The sequence below is a fragment of the Myxine glutinosa genome, chromosome 9 (genome assembly GCF_964187855.1).
Source record: "Myxine glutinosa chromosome 9, kmMyxGlut1.1, whole genome shotgun sequence".
NCBI lineage: Eukaryota > Metazoa > Chordata > Myxini > Myxiniformes > Myxinidae > Myxine > Myxine glutinosa.
The window spans coordinates 107,374,935-107,396,207 of NC_136269.1; the positions used below are offsets into that span (position 1 = coordinate 107,374,935).

At 38.2% G+C, this 21,273-nt stretch overlaps 2 protein-coding genes across 2 annotated transcripts in view; both read right to left on the reverse strand.

The window, feature by feature from the left end:
• Positions 1 to 21,273, reverse strand: part of LOC137435114 (1-phosphatidylinositol 4,5-bisphosphate phosphodiesterase beta-1-like) — a 244,230-nt gene that overhangs the window by 133,658 nt on the left and 89,299 nt on the right. The window lies entirely within an intron of this gene.
• Positions 7,021 to 8,462, reverse strand: LOC144893654 (uncharacterized). The gene is made up of 4 exons (XM_078784642.1): positions 8,190 to 8,462; positions 7,561 to 7,630; positions 7,276 to 7,439; positions 7,021 to 7,182 (listed from the first exon to the last, which is right to left on the reverse strand). Exons 1-4 carry the CDS (start codon positions 8,330 to 8,332, stop codon positions 7,164 to 7,166), a joined length of 396 nt encoding a protein of 131 aa, XP_078640768.1. The 5' UTR covers positions 8,333 to 8,462; the 3' UTR covers positions 7,021 to 7,163.

Genomic DNA, 21,273 nt, shown 5'->3' on the forward strand with positions numbered 1-21,273 from the left:
TTTTGATGAACCACTTGATATGGAAAGAGAGGAAGATAGAGAGTATATTGAGTTGCTAAACTCACTTGATTATGGAGTTTCTGTTGCTGGTAAAAGTAAGAAGAATGAGAAGGAGAAACATATTATTGATGCTTTAAGTAAGCTTGGTTTGGGTGTTAGCTTTCTTCCAAATGACCCATCACAATTAGTTAATAGACTATTAGACTATTTATTGTTGTTAGGTAGTAAGAAGGCTGGAAAGAACAATTGTTTTAATGAAGCATCCACCATTTTAGATCAGTTGATGAGTATGAAAATAATTAATAAATGTCAATACAAAGATATTTTATTAGATATTAAATAAGATGAGAAGCACAATTCTTAGTTTTAATTTCACAACGAGTGCACAACGAGCACACCGCTTCATTCCCTTACCCACTACAACTTGACCCCACAAAAGAACATGAGGCATCTTTATTGTCGATGGAAACTTATAATACCCTTTTTAATATCACAGCGAAAAACAACAAGTTTAGTTATAATCCAGGAAGTGGATATAAAACTATAACCGTTTCACCCGGAGCTTACGAGATTTCTCAAATATCTTCTGAAGTCTCTCGCCTTATGAAAGAACAAGGTGATGAACCAAAAATTATTGTAATAGATATTCAAAAACACACTTCAAAATCAACTATTAAACTTTAAAATAATTATAACGTTGATTTCACGATTGAAAAATCGTTTGGAAAGCTATTGGGTTTCTCTTCAAAAAAGATTGAAGCTAACGGGACGTTTTACAATGATAATGTTATTCAAATATCCTCCGGTATAAATTCAGTATTAATTCATTGTGATTTGATTGATGGTGCTTATAACGATGGAATAAGATCAAATACAATATTTTAATTCAGCGCATACTCAACCCCGATTGGTTATAAATTTAATATGGAACCAAAAAATCTTGTCTATTTACCTGTCAGGAAAAACCATATACAGAGTAAATTTTAGGATAACCGATCAAGATAATCGTATGATATCCTTTAATGATGAAATTATATCCATCAGAATTCACCTACGTGAAGTTTTTCAATAAATAAATAATGGTTATTGTGAGAAAACACGAGTTGGGAAAATATAAAATAATTACAGGGGATGGGATGTTCCTTTCACCATACTATAAGGGTGAAGGTATGTTTCTTGGTCGAGGATACTATAAACCAAAGAGACAACGGGGTGTGGGTCATCAATTTAGAAATAAAGGAGATGGGATAATTGATACTCTAATGGGTATTGGTTCAACCATTCTTAAACATAAAGACCTAATTGGTTCAACTGCTTCTGTCATGGGCTCAGTTGCGGGTGCAATAAAGAGTATAAAAGATGCTCAAAAGGAGTCTCATAAATTACAAGCAATCAAAGAAATTAAAAAAGGTAAAACTCAACTATCTTCACAAGAACGACAAAAAATCATTAAAATACTTGGGTCAGGGTTTCAACGATTTTAATGCTATATAAATACAAGTATGGAAGCGATTGGTAGTATCTATGATTTGGATGATGCGATTATCATTTCAAACTCCACTAAAAAGGAAGACTATTTTAAGGTAAATGCTATAACAGGAACAGACTGGAATTCAAACGGAACAAAAAGTTTTGAAATAAATAATCAACAAACTTACTTGAATATAGCTGATAGTTTCTTGCTGTGTAAATTTAAATTCACTAAGGCTGAAAATAATACTAATGCTACACTCGTAAATGATTTCTTCTGGAAAATGTTTGATAGTGTCCACCTGTATATTGGAACACAAGAGGTTGAAGCGGTTGATTATGTCTCTGCTACATCTGAAATGATGAAATTTACACTATATTCGTTTAGTGATAGAATGGGTAAGGGAGCTGTTGAAGGTTTTATTCCTGATATGTCAACGGGTACAAACGCAGACCCTGGTTATAGTCAAAGGAAGGCAATGTATAATGATGATACAGAAACAGAGAATAGTTTTACCGTAGCAGTACCTCTGAAAGGTATATTTGGATTTTGTGATTATGACAAAGTTTTGTATGGGCTTAATATTAGATTTCAACTACAAAGGAATGATAATGTAAATAGGTTGCTTTTTGGGGCTGAAAATGCTTTTGGAGACAATAATAAATTTGTTATTAATGATTTGTGTTGGTATATCAGTGAATATACTCCTAATCTTAAAACGGAAGAGAGGTTGAATAGAAGACTTAACTCAAAGACCCCGCTAAATGTATCATACCTTAAAAGAAGATGTCAACACGTTAAACTGGAACACACTACCTACACTTGGAATTTGGGTGTTCTTCAAGGAAAGCCACGATACCTATGGCTCATTTTTTTTTAAACCAGATGGAGAGGACGGTACTGATAAGAATAATGCGCTGAGTGATCATGCCAAGGTGAAACAACTTCGGGTTTCTCTTGATGGCACATTTTATCCGCCAGATAGATTGGAAATTGATTGGGAAAAAAATGATTATGCGGAAGCCTACAAGTCTTACCAAAAGGTGTGTGAAAGCAACGGTAATAATGATCCAATTTTGGATATGGTTGCGTTTCAAAAACTTTATACAATCTACGCAATTGACCTGAGTTCTCAAAAAGAAACTGAGTGGATACTTCTCTATACATTGAAAGAGGGGAGAGTGAAGAGGTTAATACATATTGTTTGCTTTTGGAAGAAACAGAATTACAGATTAATACAGATAATGGTGTTATGATTAATATCACATAGATTTTTTCTCATAAATAAATGAGTAGGAAAGAACCGGTATATGTTAATCAAATCAATCTTAATAAATTAACATCTTGTATTCAAAATCAAAAGCCTTGTATTATTAATGTTAATACAATTCAAAGAAAAGAAGCAGTAAGAATTGATGTTTTACTCACAAGAGAGCAGGTGAAAACACTAAATGATGTTGGATCACTTAAAATTAAAATTACAAAACCTATGTTAAAGAAATATTCAACAAGGGAAACGAGTGGAGGATTTCTCCCGTTTCTAATTCCTTTATTTGCTGGTTTAAGTGCGGCGGGAGCATTGACTGGTGGTATTTCAGCAGCGGTAAAAACTGCTAACGAAAGGAAGGCACAACTAAAAGCTCAAAAAGAATTGGAAAGACATAACAAGGAGTTGGAGAAACAAATTAGTGGAAGTGGTGTAATTGTAGATTTTGCTCAAGGAGTTGGAGAAACAAATTAGTGGAAGTGGTGTAATTGTAGATTTTGCTCAAAAACTTGAAAGTCTACCTGATAAAGCTCGATGGTTCGTTGGAGATATGCTTTCCTCTATCGCTCAAGCGGGTGTTAAACTAACTAAACGGGGTAATGGATTGTATCTTCCCCATAAATAAATGGATAAATGGTTTAAACAATTTGGAAAGAATACAACGTCAAATATAGAACGAGCTCAGTATTGTAAAAAACTAAAAATTGATAATGTGGTTATTTGTATGAGAGATGAATGAACAAAGTTGTCCAAGAATACAAAGAATATTATTATGAATTTAGACACACAGAATGGTTCTCATTGGGTTTGTATTCATTATAGTCAGGATAAATATTATTTTGATAGTTATGGTATGCCACCACCTATTGAAGTAATACAATTCTTACAGAATGGTGTTTATCAAACATTTCAAGTTCAAGAAATTAATTCTAAATGTTGTGGTCAATTATGTTTATATGTATTATTTCAACTCAACAATAATGAACATTTTTATGATGTCATTTTAAATCTAATATAAATGACTTTTGTTGGAAAAGATGGTTCTATCTTTGGAGAATCCTCTCAGGATATTGATTTATCAAATTATTATACAAAGACACAGGCTGAACGACAAAAATATAATATAACAAAAAATATTAATATGAAAAATACTTATAAATTAATCAATTATCCAAACCCTACAGATGTGAATGACTTAATTAGATTCAGTGATTTATCACAATATATATCTTTAAATAAAACAGCACGTTTTGTTAAACAAGTAAAATTTACAACCACAACACCTGGTTATACTGACCATACACCTTTCCTCATTCAATTTAACTATCTGCTTACAATTGAATTTTATAAAGAAGGACATATAGTTAATATTCGAATTAATAAATGGGGGTATGATATGCCTGATTTAGGGTATAATTGGTTTTTTTCAATAAACTTAGAAGACCTACATGATTTTAATCAGTCTCGTAAAGAAGAATATTATCCGCTTGGTGAGGATAAGGAGTTATGTGGAAGTACAACTAGTAAACAACAAATACATGATTTTAAGATTTAAAAAATATATGATAGTGTCGCGATGGTTAGCATGACAAAGAAGGAAGGTAATGAGATAAGGATAGAAAGCCGAGGAATACAAACCGATTTGGTAGTGGGAAGATAGGGTGGTATTACCTGTCATAATATTAATCTCACATATATTTCTGATACATAAATGGCAGGAAGAAGACTACAAGAGAATTATAATTTTTGTATTCAGGGATACCTACAAGAAAAGGGTGCTCGGTATTACATACCTTATGATTTGGAGCATATACATAGAAATTTTGTCATAAAAAACTGGCCTTATACTGATATTGTTAAACCCACAAATAGAGACTTGATTAAAATATTAAATAAAAATGAACTTCTCAAAGTTATGAAATATAAAACTCTTTTAGAAATCATCAACAAATCTTATTGGTATCCTATTATGAGAAAAATAATTATTGATACAAGAATATCTCAAAATCCAGATGAGTATATGTATAATATTCTTTGGGGCTCAAACTCAAGGGTAGCAAGGGATGAGGAAGGAGTTGAGGAGAAGGAGGTAAGAGAGAAAAAGGAGGAGGAAAGGGAGAAAAAGGAGAAGGAGGAAAGGGAGAAAAAGGAGAAGGAGGAAAGGGAGAAAAAGGAGAAGGAGAGGGAAAAAAGGAGAAAAAGGAGGAGGAGAGGGAGGAAAGGGAGAAAAAGGAGAAAAGGGAGGAGAGGGAGGAAAGAGAGAAAAAGGAGAAGGAGGAAAGGGAGGAAAGAGAGAGGGAGGAAAAATATAAAAATATGACCAATTCCTGAGATTAATGAAAGATTGAAGGTATTACGGCAAATAAATCAATCTCAATGCACCGAAGAGGAAAATAAAGAATTAATGACTTACGAAGATATTGGTTTTTAAATTTGCTGAGATGAGTTCAGGGAGAAGATATTCATGAAGAAGAGAAAGGTCATATAGTTCATGATGTTGGTGTTATTGACTTTAGTTAGTTTTATTTGTAAATAAATGGAGGAGAGAGTGAAGACATTCCTAAGGATTCTTTATATTTTAAAAATCAAGATAGAAATGTATATGTTGAAAACCAAAAAGGTTTTGGCACTATATAGGACTTTTTCTCATAAATAAATATGAGTTATTGTCTCAAATGTAAAAATAAAACGAAATCTAAAAATATCTCTTATGTTACAGCTAAAAATAATAGTTTATCAAAAAGGAATATGTCAAGTGTGTGGCTCTAAAACGTGTCAATTCATCTCTCCTAAAAGTGGAGGAGACATACAAAAGTTTCTGTCAGGAAGTAAATTTACAACAACTGGAATTCCTGGGGAACTACATCTACCTGGATATTCTTTCTGTGGTCCTGGAACAAACCTGGATAAAAGATTAGATGAGGCTGACAATCCTAAACCTTGGTCCAAGCCTATAAATAGGGTTGATGAAGTTTGTATGAAGCATGATATTGCTTATGGGAATACCACTACATTGGATGAAAAACATGAAGCAGACAGAAAAATGTTGTATAATTTGTCTTTGATACGAAATCCTACGTTGAGAGAGAAAGTTGATAGGTTTATTGTGAAAAAAATGATAAGTGCTAAATTTAAACTTGGTCTTGGTTATTCCTCAAAAAACTATTAGGCTCTAATGATGTCATCAAGACTGAGGAGCTTTTGGCTGAAGAATTACACAAACCTATAATCACCATGTTTAAAAGAAGGAAGGTTTATTCCAAAGACACTGACCACATATAGTCCGCTGATTTAATTGAATTGAATAATGACAGGGGATACAGGTATGCTTTAACCGTTATTGATTTGAGGAGTAGATTTGCCTGGGTTGTTCCTTTAAAAAATAAAAGGAGTGATACTTTAATGTTAGCCTTTAAGCTAATATTTGATAGGAATAAAAGGAAACCAAAGAAGTTATGGACTGATGAGGGAACAGAGTTCTATAACAAAAAATTTATGAAATTTCTTAAGGGGGAGGGTATTAAATTATACAGCACCTTTAATGAAGGAAAAGCAGTTGTTATTGAGCGTTTTAATCGTACTTTGAAAGAGAAACTAAAAAAAGATTCACACAACTCGGTTCTCAACAGTGGGTATATTTAATTCAGGATATTGTAGATAATTACAATAATACCGTTCATTCATCAACAAAATCAAAACCGTCAGAATCATTTACAAAATTAGAATATGAAAAGGAGATTAATTTGAGAAAACCGAAGTTCAAAGTTGGTGATATTGTAAGAATATACAGATGGAAAAGTCATTTTGAGAAAGGTTATACAAAAAAATGGACTAATGAATTATTCGAAATCGTTGATGTAATGGATACAGTCCCTTGGACCTACAAATTATATGATATGAATGGGGAAGAAATCTTGGGTTCATTTTACTCACAAGAATTACAAAAACAAAACTGATAAGCCATTAAACAACAACCATCCATACTTTCATCCACCCCACCCAGATTAGTTGATTTAATTACTAGTAATAAAATATAAATAAAAAATAAAATCATAAGCCATGCCCACACAGACCACGCCCACACAGACCACACCCATCATCCCCCACCCCCTTGTGTGCCCCCACCCTTGACCCTTCACCCCCCTCATCTCACCCCCATCTTCCCCACACACAAGGGGAGGGGTGGGATGAGGGGGGTGAAGGGTCTTTGGCAGGGGGTGCACTTTCCCCTCCCTTTTTCCTTTATTCTCTTTTTGTCATTAATTATTAAATAATTCTGGACAAAGCAAATATAACCACATATAAATATTGAAAACATAAAAATCTTTATATTATTAAAACTTTTTTCTTGAGGTATATATTTAACTTCTTCCCAGCACAAGCCATCAATTTCTTCCCAGCACAAGTCAAAGGCACCAGATGTCTTCAGATTTTGAATCTCTTTCTGTTAAAGACAAGAGGGGAGAGAAAATATTAATATAGGGTGAAGCAAGGAGAAGGTAAAGTGGATGAGGATATTTAAAAAAATAAACCATACCTCAAAAAATTGAGTTTGGTGTCAAGACCGTCGAGATGAAAATTTAGGGTATCACAGGTTGGCAGGAAATAACCACTCTTTGGGAGATCATAAGCATCCCACTCATAGTCGTGGTCATCGAGGTCGTGATCGTGGTTGTGGTCATTGATCTCAACAGGTGTATTCTGTTTGAAAAAAGAAAGAAAAACATGAGAAATTATTGAAAGATACTTCGTATTGACAATGAATAAATAAATGTCAGCTCCCGTTTATTGGTGCCAGGCAGAGAGATGAATAATGAATTACCAGGGTCAGACTCTGATGGTCGTTTTGGACAAGAGACAAAATCTCGTCTGTGTCTTCTTCCAGGTGAATACTACAGACAAAAAAAAGAGAAATTACTTCGTTGAAAGAAGCCATACAAAACATCACACACACATCTCGTTTTTTCATTTCTGTTCCTCACAATTCGATCTCTCTTTTATTCACAGACACACACACACACACACACACACACACACACACACACACACACACACACACACATACATACACACATACACACACACACACACACACACACACCCATACACACATCTCGTTTTTTCATTTCTGTTCCTCACAATTCGATCTCTCTCTTTTATTCACACACACACATACACATACACACACACACACACACACACACACACACACACATACATACACACACACACACACACACACACACACATACACACACATACACACATATACACACACACACATACACACACACACACACACAAACACACACACACACACACGCACACACATCTAGTTTTTTCATTTCTGTTCCTCACAATTCGATCTCTCTTTTATTCACAGACACACACATACACGCACATACACACACACACACGCACACACATCTCGTTTTTTATTTTGTATCATACCTTTCACATGAATCTTCTAAGAACGGTGAAACATTGAATTCATTCTGAGCCCTCCATCTCGGAGGTAGGTTATTCAAACCCGTATTCAGTTCGTTGTGAAACTCTTGAGAAACAACTTGAAATTCTGCCAGGATATTCACCATATTTGAATTGCTGTAATAAAGAGGAAAAATAAATAATTAGTTATATAATTAATCACATACAAAGCTCTCATTAACAGTGTTTAATTCTGAATGAAACTTACCAATGTCCTGGTGAGTATTCTTCATCAGAGGAAAGACTGGAATAAGACAAGCTCATCTTCGTTCACAATGTTTAAATGTCCCGTTCGGAGACCTCTCTTTTTATAATGAACAAATTGTATTTCGGGGAAGTGAACTGCTTGTCAGCTTTTGGGAAACTGAGGGCGTGTGTGTGAAAAACAGGAAAGAAGACAAAGAGAACTCCTGGGAAGTTATCCAAGTGAAACAACGTCATTTCTCAACAGTGAGCTATTAATTAGAAAAGGTTCGAGTATGGTAGCCTTGATATATAAATGGAAAACAAAATGAATGTAAAAAATATCAAATAAGTCTTATTAAAAAGGCAACTGGTAAAAAAGTTCACAAAACAAATACGAGAATTAATTTAAATACCAGTGAGTTGGATGAGATGGTGAAGAGAGTGGTAAGAGAATTAAATTATTTCCCACACATAAACAAATATTTGTAGGATCATTGATTGAGTGGTCTACTAGATGATCTGCCAGTGTATAAGGACCTTATAAGGATCTGCCAGTGTCAATAGTACAGGGTGTCTCAAAATAGATGGAATCCATTAACATGATAATAATTTATTACTCAGAAAAGAAACTCCAAAAAAGATTACATTTCCTGGAAGCTGATATGATAACAATTTAAAAAACTGAAGATTTGAGGTCTCTAGCTCAAAGGATACATTTATTAGAGCACATGTTCCAAATGACCGCCTTTGTGCCTTAGACACACTTGAAGCCAACGAGCGAAGTTGTCAATCACCCTGACACACTCTTCCTTCCTGATGGCACAAATCTTCTGGGTGATGGCCACTTTCAGTTCAGAAATGGATTGAGGACGATTCTCATACACGTGGTCTTTCAAGAACCCCCAGAGATTTAAAAAAATCTGGGGGGTTCAGATCGGGTGAATGCGGAGACCACTCGGGTTCGCGGCGCCTGCTGATCAGCCGATCAGGGAATCGGTGGTCCAGCCACTCCATCGTGATGTTGGCTGTATGTGGAGTTGCCCCATCTTGTTGGAACCATTGCACATCTCGATTCACGCCACGACGTCTCCCAAGTCCCCTCCAGAGCTTGTTGAGCACCACAATGTAACGCTCCTTTGTGACAGTGACTGCCTCCTCGTCTGCGTCTTCAAACGAAAACGGTCCGATTATGCCATGTTTTGAGATGGCCACCCAGGCCGTGCATTTCACAGAGTGCAAGGGCCTCTGAAGAACCTTGTCTGGGGCTTGTGTGCCCCAGAATACATTGTTCTTGCTATTGACATGCCCACAGAGCAAGAAGTGTGCTTCGTCGCTGAACAAAACATCATCAAGAAAGTCATGATCCTCTTCGATCTTGTTCTCGAACCACCGGCACATCACAACACGTTTTGCCATGTCAGCTGGTGTGAGTTTATGCTTGATCTGGATCTTGTATGGGTACAGCTGAAGATCCTTGATCAAGATTCTTTGCACTGACGCACGTGAAAGACCCAGCTCTTGGCTACGTCTTCAGATGGACTTTTTCGGGCTCCTTCCGACAGAATGTCTCACCGCATTCACATTGTCAGGAGATCTTGTAGTCAGCTTCCTGCCAGAACTGGGTGTTTCTGCCTTCTTGTTGAGGTTGTTTACTGATCCAGTGGCTTGAAATTTGTGTGCCCAACGATAAATTTGGTTTTTCTGGGGATAGTTGTTGAAGTTGAACTTCCTGCAAAATTTTGCTTGCACCGTTTTGAATGATTTCGTCTCCAAATAAGTAGTGACGCAAAATATTTTTTCCTCCTTTGTCCAAGGCATTTTGATTGATAATTATTAGTTGTTATGGTCTCCTCTCTTCAAATCTGAAAAAAAACAAGAACATTAATATTGGCAGAATTATTAGCAGTGACATGGGTTCCATGTATTTTGAGACACCCTGTATAAGAGCCAGAAGGATCATAGGTTCATAAGGCTAGAAGGATCATGGGTTCATAAGGCTAGAAGGATCATAGGTTCATAAGGTTAGAAGGATCATAGGTTCATAAGGCTAGAAGGATCATAGGTTCATAAGGTTAGAAGGATCATAGGTTCATAAGGCTAGAAGGATCATAGGTCCATAAGGGTAAATGTTAGGAGGTTCATAAGGGGGTGAGAGGGAACAAATATTCATAGGATCATTGTTTGAGTGGTCTAATGAACAACATTGAGGATAAGAGTAGGTGCTATAGCTAGTATGTCAAAAGGCCAAAAGGATCGTAAAGATCAGGGTGGCAGAAATAGAGGTGTTTAGGGGAAATGAGGGTGAGAGGAAAATTAACATGTAAGGGAATGGAGAAATGAGGGGTGGTCCAGGAACAACATTTATTCCCTACTTCCCTCCAGGTCTTCAAGACAGCTGTTCACCACCATCTCAGATCATCCCCGATCCAAAACCATGATCTTTTCTGCCCTCGTTCACACCACACAAATCCCTCCTCCTTCCAATTTTCCAGTTTTCTATCCTTGGCGTTTCCTTCTGTACCCATTTTGTCCACACCATGCATGCGTGTTTTGTGTCCTCTTTTTGTCTGTTATAGCCTGATCCGTTCAGTGTACTAGCTCTTCCACGACCCTCGACTATGTACACAAAAAAGCATGGTAAGAGTATTTGCAATTGATGTAATCATCTGTGCCACTAAAGGTGGATGGAGGTTATGTTTTTTTTATCCCTGTCTGTCAGTTTGTCTGTCTGTCTGTGACCAAAGATATGTCAAAAAAGTTGGGGACGGATTCAAACGAGACTTGGTGGACAGGTTGAGTGTTAGACCAGGACGAATTGATTAGAATTTGGTGAAGATCCCAATCCGGATACTAGATGATATCGGTGATTCTTCACCATCGAGAGATAGGAAAATTGATATGTAGCACAATATCTCAAGGTTGTGGACGGATTATGACGATACTTGGTGGATGGGTTGGGTATGTGACAAGAAGGAGCCAATTACTTTGGTTACGGTCTGGATACAGATCCGGCCCTACCAGTGGGATGCAAAACATAAACTCAGCATGGCAGAGGACGTGCTCCACCGAGTGCTATTCTAATTGTCCCCCGTCGCACCGCGGAGCGAAAGGGGTCTATGGTTTTCCCCTTCGTCCGTGTGTCCGTCCGTCCGTCCGTCCGTGCGAGTGGTGCGTGCGTACGTGTGTGCGTAAGCGAAGGACCACATTCGAATTTGGTGTGTGGGTGCAACCCACGTCAAAATCCAAGATGGCCGCCGCCATGTATGTCTGACGCCATGTATGTCTGAACCTTGTGAGCGGAATATCTTGGAAAAATAAGCGAAGTACCAACTTCTAATCTGGTGTGTGGGTGTATCTAGGCATAAGGAAGAAGGCTATTGAAAATTGGGTCCCCACGTCAAAATTCAAGATGGCCGCCACCATATATATGTCTGAACCTTGTGAGCGGAATATCTTGAAAAATAAATGAAGTACCAACTTCTAATCTGGTGTGTCGGTGTATCTAGGCATAAGGAAGCATCCTATTGAAAATTGGGTCGCCACGTCACACCATATATATGTCTGAACCTTGTGAGCGAAATATCTTGAAAAATAAGGGAAGTACCAACTTCTAATCTGGTGTGTCAGTGTATCTAGGCATAAGGAAGCATCCTATTGAAAATTGGGTCGCCACGTCAAAATCCAAGATGGCCACAGCCATGTATGTCTAAACCTTGTGAGCGGAATATCTTGAAAAATAAGCGAACTACCAACTTCTAATCTGGTGTGTGGGTGTATCTAGGCATAAGGGAGAACGCTATTGAAAATTGGGTCACCACGTCAAAATCCAAGACATCACTTCACCGACGGGGGACCTAAGCGTAACGCTTTTTTGCATTGCATTTGATGCCATGTTTGGTCATACTGTTTATGTCGTGGCATTTCGTTTATGGCCAGAAATGCTTTCAAAATGGTCATTAGTAGATTTAATCATGCACACAATGAATGAAGACAGAAGTATTATATCTCTATCGCTGATGGCAAAGAATAAAAAATCTGACATTTTCCTCCTGCCAGCTCATAATATTCCACTGCACAAGTTTGTGGTAGATCGCCCAAAAAATTCAGGCTGCTCTAATTGAAAGGGTTGTTATTCGTAGGTTGAATTACAGGAATCAAGACACCTGTGCGAAAGGTAAATACTGGCAGGGCATTATACCTCCAAAAAAATGACATTTCTTGTGACACTCGCTCGGAAAAAAGCTGTGACCTTCAAAAAGCATCAAATTGTATATCTGAACATTTCCGCCCGATGATGAAACCATGCGCTTAATTTTAATTACATGTGCTGCCAGAAAGACAGGAGCAAAATTAATCTCATTTATTACACCCGCTTAGTGCAGTGGCACAAAGAAAGTGTTTCAAATTATTTGTCAGGGTAAAAATATATCGAGTGGTGGGCATCTGTGTAAGGTCAGAGACGTCATGCAAAAAAAAGAAAAAGAAAAAGAGAAACCGCTTCTGGAGCAAATATTAATTACCTTTTCCTGTGATGTGAATAAACTTTTTTGTTCAGCACACCCAACATTTTGAATTTGAAATTACCCACGCACGATTAGGCACAGAGCCATCTCTGACGACTGAACATATAACCAGGACCGAGGAGGTTGCGGATACTGAACATTTAACCAAGACCAACGAGGTGATATTGGGGAGAGGTGGATCTTGCCCCATCATACTTTATGAGGTGATGAACTCTGGTATGAGGATACAAGACAAATTAATGGAGGAATTTAAATTTAATTCTTCAATAACCACTCGGATCTTCTTCTAACCCTTCTCTTCCATATATAAGGGTTGAGGTCCAATGGCACCAAGTTTCTGCCCTGCCTTGCCACATAATGCTCCTCCACTTTCTTCTGTCCTCAGTCAATTCTCTCCACTCTCCAACCACACAACCTTATTGAAAACTCTCCTCACAACTCAACCGTGGTCTACCTCTTTTTCCTCCTACCTCTCTGTCTCAACCTATCTGTCTCTTTTCCATTCTCTCTTCCCCCATCTGCACTGTATCCATTGTTCCCTCGGATACTCAAACCTATTTCCTGGTTTGATATACTTCCCTTCTACCTGATCTTCATTTTTTTTCCTCTGGTGTCTGATCCACATCATCGTCTCAGTCTTCTCCATACTCATCTTCAGCCCGTGCTTCCAGAATGCATCATTTCACCCCCCCCCCCCCCCCCCCCCCCCAGGACCTACTGCATCTCGCACTTGCTCTCTGCCACAACAATCAGATCGTCCATATAAAACATCCTCCCCTAGAATACCCCTCATGTTTACCTTCTTGCTTACTGGCTTAATCACCATGATAAACACGTCGCCTGAGAGACCTTCCCTGCCTCAAACCGATTTCATATTGAACTCCTCAGACATCCCAAGGCCAACAAAAACTCTTCGCTTTGTTCCCTTGTTCATCCCTTCCACCAACCAAACGTATGCTTCTGGCACTCCTATCCATCTCAATATCACCATCACTATCTCTCTCATGACAGTGTCATAGCCCTTCTCCCGGTCCACAAATCCCAATGTAATTTCACCTTGCACCTAAAAACCTCTTCTCCACCAGCTGTATCAGGGTGACCATTCCATCTGTCATCCCCCTACCCTTTCAAGACCCATGTTTCTCTTTGCCGATCTCCATCTCCATACTCTTCTTTATCCTCCCATCCATAATCCTCTCCAGTAGGTTCAAAACATGACTTGGGAGCACAATGCCCCTGTACTTCCTCACATTTTGAACATAACCCTTTATCTTCCATATTGGCACAATTAGGCCTATCCTCAAATTCTCTGGAATCAAATCCTCTCTCATACCTACATGTAACAGCCTCTTAATCTTACTGACTCTGACCTCTCCTGATGCATTTAACATCTCTGTACACACCTCATCAATGCCTGGTGCTTTTCCCTTTTTCATCCTATTTAATGCTGTCTGTACCTCCTCTGTGATTTCTGCTAACTCAACTTTCCCCTCAACATAACACAAAAGCTCCAGCTTGCTATTTCTTCCTTCCCGGTTCAATAGCTCCTTGAGATAGCCTTCCTATACCTTCAATACTGCCCCCCTATTTGTCACAAGCCTCCCAACACCATCCTTAATCACTGCCCCTCAGCACCCTTTCATGTCCTTATTATCCTCATCCCTGTCATTAGCCAACTTATAGATAATCTTATTCAAACAATCCTCTTCCAACTTGTTGTACACCTCCTCTGCAATATAATTCCTCGCCTTATTGACAGCTCTCTTTGCTGTTTTTTATTTTGCCCTTTATCTGGTTGCCCCCCTCTATCCTTTATCCTCTCTATCCAAACCTCCTTCTTTTCATCAACTACTTTCACTACTTACTCTGTTGACCATACCTAGTTTATATGCCTTGGCCAAGACAATGCACCATTTCCTGTTGTCCTTCAACACAAAACTTCTGTAATTCCCCTAAACGCCTCTCTGTACTTCTTCCACTCCTCATTCAAAAATTCAGCTTCTTCATTAAGTTCCTCATACCTGGCTCTCATCCTCTCCTTGTACTCTTCGGCAACATTGTCCCTATACTTCCCCCACCCTATCATCTTTCGACCGCTGCTCTTAACTTGCCTCCTTTTCTTCATGCGTACAACAAACACCACAGACTTGTGCTGGGAGGTGACAAGCTCTCCCACCACTTCCACCTTTCTCTGCTGTCCACTCCTATAATTAATTTTGTGTCTGTCCCGCTTCTGTAAGAACGAACCAGCTATGGCCATCCCATTCCTTGCCATCAGCTCAACCCGCTCTCGGCCCTGTATGCCTCGTTCTCCAAACAAATTTACCAACACATTCCTCTTCACCTGGTTCCACTACTCCCATATGCGTGTTGAAGTCCCCCACAATGCACATCATCACCTCCGGCTCAACCATTCACATCATCCTCTCCAGTGTGACCCTGAACTCCTGCTTCTCTGCCTCAGTCCTTCCCATTTGTGGCCCATATATCAATATAAAATGCACCATTTTCCTCTGTATTACCAACCATGCCATGACTATCTACCTCTCTCATCTTTCTACTCTGACCACCTCATTGCTGATGTCTTCCAGTACTATTATTCCCGCAACATTATTACATCTTCCATCCCCTCCGACATGCAACAGCTTCTACCTTCTTACCAATCTCATCACCCTGTCCCCTTTCCATCTGGTCTCCTGCACTTCAAACCACCTGCATGCATCATCTACACCACCTCGACTCCTCTCCCCTACATTGATCCCACATTCAAACGACCGAGCCAAACCTCACTTCTCAACCGCTGTCCACCTGGCAAAACTAGCAGCATCTTGATCAGTTTGGGACATTCTGGTCATCAATCAGCAGTGCTGCCCAGGCTGACTGGCTGGACCTACTAACCTAGACTGCTATCACCATCCTGTGTAGTACCCATGCATATCAGCAATATAAAGCAATCATATAATTAAACAATAAAAGTTGTATCAAATCCAAAGGTAAGACGAAAAAAATAAAAATTGATATTTTATTTACCAGTTGTGGATTTTTTTCCCATCACGTTTCGCCAATGTCTAAATCCAGAACAAGCAAACAATTAAGCAATCAAATGGCTGTGTAATGGAAGCTAACATTCTGTGCAGAAGATTTCTGTATACCAAATATGGTTTACGTGCAGTGCTGTTTTTCTGGCCAGTAGCCTTGTCACTACGATGGAGGTGTGCTGTGTGATTAGAGAATGACAGCCTCTTGGATTCTGCTGACAACAAGTGCTGCTGTGCCGTCTGTTTGGCCTGGCGTCACTCCCCAGCTCCAGCCATCCCACCCACAACACATTTCAAGCTGCACATCGAGCATGCATGCATGTCAACAATTGCTTCCTAACACAGTCGTGCTGCCAAAAGAACCATCCACACCCTTCACAAGAGTATAAAGCTAATAAAACCCACACACAAATGCTAAAACCAACCATGTTGCAACAAATGTGAGAAATGAATGGGTTATTATGCAGACACAAAGAGGAACACAGAATGCTTTCAAAAGCATAAAAACACCAGACCTTAAGTATAATTTCACTTTACTGAGCCATCTATCAAAACCTCCTTCATGCAAATGTATTCAAAAGATTCACTCACAGTTAAAATTGAAAGCATATTTCATTAATTTTTATGAACAACAACAAAGAAGGAGATGAAGGTCAATTTGTAATGGATTATCAGAGTATGGTGGGACAATACAGAAGATGATTTATAGAAATGCCCCCAATCAGGAAAAACTACATTATCCTCAGTATTTTTGTTTGGTATGCCGAACATTTTTCATTTGCCTACCGAACACCGCCTTGCTCTACCATCAGTGAGAGAATGTTCTGGTGTGGATGTTCAGGATACCGGCCATATATAAGCATGACGACCGAGGAGGTGATATGGAGGAGCACGGGAGAGGTATCTTGCTTCACCTTACCCTAGGTATGGATATATGATCCTTTTTGGCAATCTATTTGAACACAGAATGGAGAACTAGAATGGCACTCGGCAGAGCGCAGACCTCCAGCAGGCTGAACAGTTTACGTTTTGTATCCCACGGATAGGCCAGATCTGCTGACCTGAACAAAAATCGAACCAGCTTGTTCTTGTTTCCCAGCCAACACATCCACCTAGTTGTCATAGCTCATCCACAACTTTTTGAAATACCATGCTATATATTACATCATTTTTTTATTCCTCCTTTAATGGTGAAGAATCACTTTAAATATATATTTAAAATTCTAGTATCCGGATCCTGATCTCCATCAAAATCTAATAATTTCATCCTTGTCACACACCCAACCTCTCCACCAAATTTCTTCCAAATCCGTCCACAACTTTTTGAGGTATCCTATTCACAGACAGACAGATGGGGGTGAAAACATAACCTCCGTCGACCTTCAGTGGTGGAGGTAACTCGTATTAATTGTGAAGGCGAACGTCATTATACAGCAGCAGCCAGAGAAAACAATGAAGGGAATCAAAAGAACGGTGATCAAGTATTCGTAACTGCTGTGGGAAACAAGGAGGAGCAGACTTTTTGGGTATTAACCCTTTATCAGAGTAAAAGATGATACACGAAGGATTAACATATGAAATGTCTTTTTCTCCGATGAAGGGTTACACTCTAAATATCAGCTTCTCCTTGCTTCCCACGGTGGTAACCATACTTTGATCAATGTCCGGTTGAATTCATCCATTTCAGAACATAGCTTGAATCTGCAACCTCAGGATACAGGATTTAAACCTGTGTGGATATCTCCAAATCTCCTTAAGTAGAAAGGGCTCCCATAGCATAATGCAAGACAGGGGGAAAAAAAAGGAAAATAAATACTCCTCTTTTCAATATAATCCATGGGTATATGTTTGCATAATAAATAAATCTATAAATAATAAATAAATAAATAATAAATAAAAAAGTCTTTGTAAAGATTATGATTTTGCACTGCAACAGTTAAAACATCAAGAAAACATCCTGATAAGATTTGCCACAATGCACCATAGAATTTGGAATTTCGGAAAAAAATATTTATGCAAGCATCAACACTCATCACTGCAATAATTATTTGAACAAAATACCAGCAAACGCCAAATTTGTGCAAAGAAAATTAAACAAAATAAAAAACAGCATACCTCTTCTGCCTCAGGCATTGGGCAAAGAGATATGATGTTGTTAAAACAAAATTATTACAGATGAAGGCTGGTGCATCAGAACAATATTTTAATGAAGTTGACTTCCAAAATCAGAATTTCTGATAGTAGCATGTTTTTGAAAAGTACTGCCAACGGTTGTGTGTGAGAATATATATATATATATGTTGTTGTTGTTCGCACTGGCTGGGGGTGGGGGTATGTACGCATCCAGGTGCAGTTTCTGCATGTGGATGTGTTTGTGCCCCTGCTGGCCCACCTTAGCTGACCGTATCGAGGTTGAAGGGCCGAAACGGGATGATGCTGAGGACCTCGACTGAGGACCCGGTCAGTGCGGCACACTTGTGACCAGGTGTGTTTTCAACATATATATATATATATATATATATATATATATATATATATATATATATATATATATACTATATATATATATATATATATATATGTATATGTATATATACACATATATACATATATATATATATATATATATATATATATATATATGTATGTATATATATATATGTATATATATATATATATATATATATATATATATATATATATATATATATATATATATATATATATATATATATATATATATATATATATATATATATATATATATATATATATATATATATATATATATATATATATATATATATATATATCCATATACAGTATATCTATATATATATAAAACACAGTTTGTGTGTGTGTGTGTGTGTAATGTTACCGATAGACTCCTAAATGGAGAGGCTCACGTACTTGATATTTGGCACAGACATGGCCATTGAGCCTGGTAAGAACATGGCCGACCTAAAAATTGATTTCATAATATTTTTAAACCATATTTTTACCTCAGCGCATTTCAGCGAGGATTATTATGCACGGAATCTGACCGGTTGCAGAGCAGCGCGCTGATTCGCTCAGAGCGATCACGTGATGTTCTGAGCCGCCATTAACTCAGTTACCTGCCTCACAGGTTAATGTGAGGCAGGCACTTCCTGTTTGTCAGGATGCATGCAGAAACTAGATGGTACTCAAAGAATACATACCCTGCGCAGTCAACTTGGTGTGAGCCAATTCTTGTTTTTGAAGGGTTTTTTTAATCCAATATGGCTGTCAGACCACGTGAGCGATTACATCATAAATTTATATTCTCTAATATAATTGTTGCATCGTTCACGCTCAATACATTTCAAACTGATCAGACTAAGCGTTGTCCCTGTCGAATTATGACATCATAATTACGGCACCAATGATGTCATCATTAACAACACTCATTCCCCATGCGGAGTACTTCACAATAAGCCATGTTTCAATCTTTTCCATGGACCGGTTTTGGATATATAGAGGTGCAACGTTTTTCGTTTTTTACAAGATGGCGCCTGTACCACGTGACCTATGACATCACAATTATCATTAAAATATTCTACAGGGGTCGCCTCTCCTATGGTGAATTATATCAATCGGAATTGTATCAATCAGACCAAGAATTGCGGAGAAAAAAACATAACCCACAAACCACAAGCGTCCTTACGAGCACAGCGATCAAAGCCAAAAGACCAGGTGAACACATTTGACAGAAAGAATGTCATCTGCAACATACAATGTGAAGATTGTGAAGCCAATTATGTGGGCCACCGTCCAAATGCTTAACCACAAGGTTAACTGAACACCAACGTGCTGTAAGACGACAAGACGGGTTGTCATTGCATTGGTTTTGTCATTGTAAGACGACGCACATACACACACACACCAACACACATTCTCATGGAATCAGACCACGGTCCTCAGCACAGGATCTTTGAGAGTGGGCTGCGAGATTGTCGAGGCCTGTCAGATTTTAAAAAAACTCCATCAACCGACACATCGACTGACATCCCACATACATAGCACTGCGCAATCAATTATTGCAACGTCAAAAACGGAAGTCATTTGAACGCAGGGAAGCCCTGTGATTGGCAAGGACTTGGACCAATCCAGGACGTGAACAGTCCCCACCGGGACGGTTTCACCACCACACTCAATGCCTCTGAGGAAGAGAACCACCTTGCTCTCGAAACGTCAGGCATTACATCAGGAAATAAAGAATTTAAATTATTTTTACTGCTCAGTGTGTTATCCTTTACAATATGAATACTGAGCTGCAAATCTTTCGACATGTAAATATATATATATATATATATACACTAGCTTGGCTCGGCTCGCTGCGCTCGCCTCACCAAGCGTCGTTACTGAGGAACAGGCTTATTTTAGCTGAGGATAATGACTGTACCTGAGTTGCTGTGTTGTCATGATTTACACCAATCATAATACAAACAATTATTTTGCACAAATGTATTTGTTGTGTTTGTGATATTACATTTTTATAGGCAATTTAGGTTGAAGATTTAGGTTGAATGTTTTTATTTCAAGAAAGAACCCCTCAGCACATACATAGGGGAGGGATAGGTGCAGACTGGAAGTTTGGGACGATTACACCTCACCACCACATAATTCAAAACACCTCACCACCAAGTAATTCAAAACACCTCACCACCACATAATTCAAAACACCTCACCACCACGTAATTCAAAATACCTCACCACCAAGTAATTCAAAACACCTCACCACCACGTAATTTAAAACACCTCACCACCACGTAATTCAAAACACCTCACCACCACGTAATTTAAAACACCTAACAGCCATAAAACACGTAATAAAAACCTCACCACCACGAAATTAAAAACACCTCACCACCACGAAATTAAAAACACCTCAAAGCCATAAAACACATAATAAAAACACCTCACCACCACAAAATTAAAAATACCTCACAGCCATAAAACACATAATAAAAACACCTCACCACCACAAAATTAAAAATACCTCACAGCCATAAAACACGTAATAAAAACACCTCACAGCCACAAAATTAAAAACCTCACCACCACGTCATTTAAAAACACCTCACCACCACGTCATTTAAAAACACCTCACCACCACGTAATTCAAAACACCTCATCACCAACTAATTGAAAACACCTCACCACCACATAATTAAAAACACCTCACCACCACGTAATTATAATTACCTCACCACCACGTAATTCAAAACACCTCACCACCATGTGATTTAAAAACACCTCACCACCATGTGATTTAAAAAC